Genomic DNA, 3,795 nt, shown 5'->3' with positions numbered 1-3,795 from the left:
TTTTTGACACACATTGAAATCTTTTTTATTTCGTTGTCTGTTGTCTCCTTTGTGCTGTTATGCTCTGTGGTGGGGAAAATTAGGGTCAAGAAATACGATTCCAATAAAAAGCCAGGTTCTTTTTCAGTGTTTATTCATAACATTTTAGTCTTTAACCAAATTGTCTGTGATTTGTTTTGACTCTGACAAATATCACAGCTTCTCCACTAGGACTCCAACAGGACATCATACTGTGAGGGATGTTATGATTGTCTTGTTATCTAATTACTTTGCAAAGTAAAATAAAGTGACAACTGAGTGAAATCCATCCATCTCTGTTTATTTAACTGGAGTGAATTGTTAAATACTTTTTCATGCAACAGCTCTCTATTTTGTGTCCCTGTCATCTTATATTTGTATGGAAGCAGACTTCTATATCTTCTGTATCTATTTGTGCTGTTTTGTTTTGTTTTATTTCTCTCTTTTCATGCTCTCTTTCCCCTCTCTCTCTCCCCTTAGATCTTATAACCTCTTTCCATCTCTGTAGCATTAAGTCATTCATTCAGGGGCTACTTTTGTATGAAGAATTCTGTGTAGAATGGTGTCTCTTTAATATTATTGGTCTAGCAGTGCCAATGGGGATTTAGAGGGTCTACAAGCTGAACACCAAGACACATCTTACAGCTTACATTACCCCAACTTATTAAATTTGAATTCCTAATTATCGGGAGTTCATATGGAGTTATTTTGTCAAGGAGTTATCAGTACTCATCATATTTTAGTACCAGTAATAAACAAGGCAGCCAAAGGTTTGACAAAACCTAAAGATGAAAGCCAGATAAAGAAACAAAACATTACGTTTACCAACTAAACCAAAGCTTAGTCATCACTTACTTTGTGTGATACAGCACTGAATCCACTTTGGGACATTTCAACAGTCAATTTTTCAGATCGAGTCACAATGGACCCTAAAGAATGTACAAACAGGGAAAAATGTAACAATGGGGTGAACAGAAAAAAATCATTTTGTTTCCACATTGATCAAACTTGAAAAACTAAAAACTGAAGAAATGGTTAACATTACCTTCTATATCAAAGATCTGCTTTTGCAAATTTTCTAGTAATCCTGTGAGTCCATCATAGTTTTCAATCTTTAAGGCATTTTTGTCTTTTGGCTTTGATGCAATGTTTCTTAATTTTTCTAAATTAACATTTTTGACCTGAAATGACAAGAATAAATACATATTTTTTTTAACCTGATGTCATTCAAAACCCCATTAGGTTTACACTGTGGCATAGGAAAGAAAAAGCAAACTTCATCCTTCAAATAGCAGCGATTTTAAATGGTTCGCATCAGTGGTTCAACATCAGTCAGTATTCTGCAGCCATTTTGATTCAAATGACAAAACATGCGGCTGCATCTGGTTATGTCCAGGTGTTGTTAGACAAGATTTCATGGTGTACTGTGCCATTACAGCAAACACAGGGACACAAAACCATTCACACACATGTTCTTACTTGAAAAACGATTAAACTAACAGCTTTTTTTTACAGTGGGAACCCATGCTAGGGGAGATTATTGATACTCCTAGTAGAAAATCCCCAGGTTATATTTAAAAACCAGGACATTTTTTTTGTGTCACTCAGGTTTACTAATAAAATACAAGAAACAAATAAATTACCACAACTGTATATGTCAATCAGCTACTACAGCAACCTGTTCAAACTTACTCCAATGACAATTCGAACGATCTCTTTACGTTCATAGGTTTCTACACTCTTGTGATTTCTATCAGTGTCACTTGGATCTCCATCTGTGATTATCACCACAGCTTTAGCTGCATCTTCCGAGGCTCCCGCTGTTTGGTTTTCAAAAATGCTTGACCTGAAGAAATGCAGACATTTAGAGATGTTTAACAAATTCTAACACATAGACCTTACAAACAAAGTCTTGAAGTAAATGTATTTAATGTAACCAAACTTACAGTGTTAATTTGAGGGCTTTATGTGTGTTGGTCAGAGACATCAATTGTTCTTCTTTTTCAAGTTTCTCTAGAGCTGTGCCATTGACATAGTCATTAAAGTCAAACACTGTTCTGAACTCTGTAGAAAACTGAGCTGCTGCAACCTAAAGGAAAACATATATTATAGATCTAAAATTATGAAAAGACAATGGATTATACATTTAATTGCAAATACTTTAAATAAGTTGATGCTGAAGTAGTGCAGTTACCTTGATAGATTTGTTTGTTTTAACGTTGTCCATGATGCCTCTTATGAAATCTTTATTTTTGTCAAATTCTGCTCCGGTCATGCTCTCAGATCCATCGAACAAAAAGACAAGGTTTACTTTTTTTTCTTTGCATTCTGGAAAAAGTTTCAAAAAGATAAACTTCAGTATTATAGAGATTTGGTAATATACAAATGAGGGTAAAGATTAATGTAAACAGTACATTTTTTTAACTTGGGTCGGGGTCATCTTACCTTTAAACAAAGAGTTAAAGGAGGACAACTCCTGAAACTCATCTGTGATGTTATAACACAAACTGTTCAGGAAGACGTTTTCATAACATGGATGAGCAAGACTTGGACTGCAAGCCTAAAGCAGAAGCAAAATGGTCAGAGAAATTGGATTACACACTTTTTAGACATTTGTTTTGCCGTACAATATCGGCAAGGTGTGAAATATCTCACAATAAACCGGGATCCTGAAGAATCTTTAGTTACTGACAAACCGAGATGTTTGGCCATATGTGACTTTTTCTCAGAAGAATCTGTAAAAGTAACATTTGGTCCCAGTTATAGGTAATGGTTCTTACAGAAATTTGTTAAAACAACCAGTTTCTACAATTCAGTTGGATGATGTGCAAATGGCAAATAAAAGATTGCACAGGTTCCTACTTTTAATTATTATTTATTATTATATTCATTATTATTAAATATGATCAATATGTATTTAGTGTTGTCACAGATCATATGGACCCAATACATATTATCTGTTTTTTTATTACAAATAATTTTTAATAAAAATGTGTTAACATCCAGTACGTTCATTTATTCAGTTTGGTTTGGTACACTTCTAACATTAAAACTATTTAAACCCCTAAAAGCCTAATAACATTTCATCAAGCAACAGCATACATAAATGTAGTTGGTTAAAACACCATGATACACCTAAAGAAAATCAAATGCAACCAGCTAACTTCAATAGTCTGTTAACCAACAAATAGTCCATCTGTGTTAATTTGATCCCAGCACAGATACACCTGAGCATAAGACAGGAGACAGGTCAGGGATAAAGCTAAAGACGCCTTTAAAGCAGTTCTAGGTGAAAAATTATATTTCAAACTTAGAAAGTCTCTTACAACTTTGTTCAATCGATCTTCTGAACAATGATGAGGCACAGCTCCAGCAAACAGTTTAGTCCATGTGGCAGACATCCTGTCTACTTTTAGGCTCAAAATGTTCCTTTTTGATAAGGCGTATAGTTAGAGTGGCTCAGGTTATTGTGAGCTATCCATATCTCTGTAGTTAAGATTCTATGGGCTTAGGCGCTGTTACCATGTCTAGTGTTTATCCCCTTTAGGCTCTGGAGGACAAAGGGACCCCTTTTCATCATTCTGCTTAATTTACTATCTACTCTCTAATTCGGAGGTCTTCAACAGGGGGTCCGTGACCCCTAGGGGGTCCGCAGAGGTACTGCATGGGGGTCGCAAAAGTTTTGGTCGCTTAGACTTTTTTTTATATTCCCCCCTGCGATTTTTTCCACTAATTGAAATGTCTTTAAATCCACATTAACATGAATTCAACAGACTG

At 35.0% G+C, this 3,795-nt stretch overlaps 1 protein-coding gene across 1 annotated transcript in view; it reads right to left on the bottom strand.

Moving 5' to 3' along the window:
• LOC107085482 (integrin alpha-M-like) overlaps positions 1 to 3,795 on the bottom strand; it is a 35,780-nt gene that overhangs the window by 13,761 nt on the left and 18,224 nt on the right. The window contains exons 4-10 of the mRNA XM_015375811.1: positions 2,674 to 2,753; positions 2,464 to 2,578; positions 2,213 to 2,346; positions 1,965 to 2,107; positions 1,711 to 1,864; positions 1,064 to 1,199; positions 874 to 947 (exon numbers count right to left, since the gene is read on the bottom strand). Of these exons, the coding sequence (XP_015231297.1) occupies positions 874 to 947; positions 1,064 to 1,199; positions 1,711 to 1,864; positions 1,965 to 2,107; positions 2,213 to 2,346; positions 2,464 to 2,578; positions 2,674 to 2,753 (836 nt within the window). The remainder of the gene's footprint in view (positions 1 to 873; positions 948 to 1,063; positions 1,200 to 1,710; positions 1,865 to 1,964; positions 2,108 to 2,212; positions 2,347 to 2,463; positions 2,579 to 2,673; positions 2,754 to 3,795) is intronic.

Source organism: Cyprinodon variegatus, unplaced genomic scaffold (assembly GCF_000732505.1).
Source record: "Cyprinodon variegatus isolate N-32 unplaced genomic scaffold, C_variegatus-1.0 Scaffold126, whole genome shotgun sequence".
Lineage (NCBI taxonomy): Eukaryota > Metazoa > Chordata > Actinopteri > Cyprinodontiformes > Cyprinodontidae > Cyprinodon > Cyprinodon variegatus.
The sequence above is the reverse complement of the archived record's forward strand: the minus strand, read 5'-3'. Positions and strand labels throughout refer to the sequence as shown.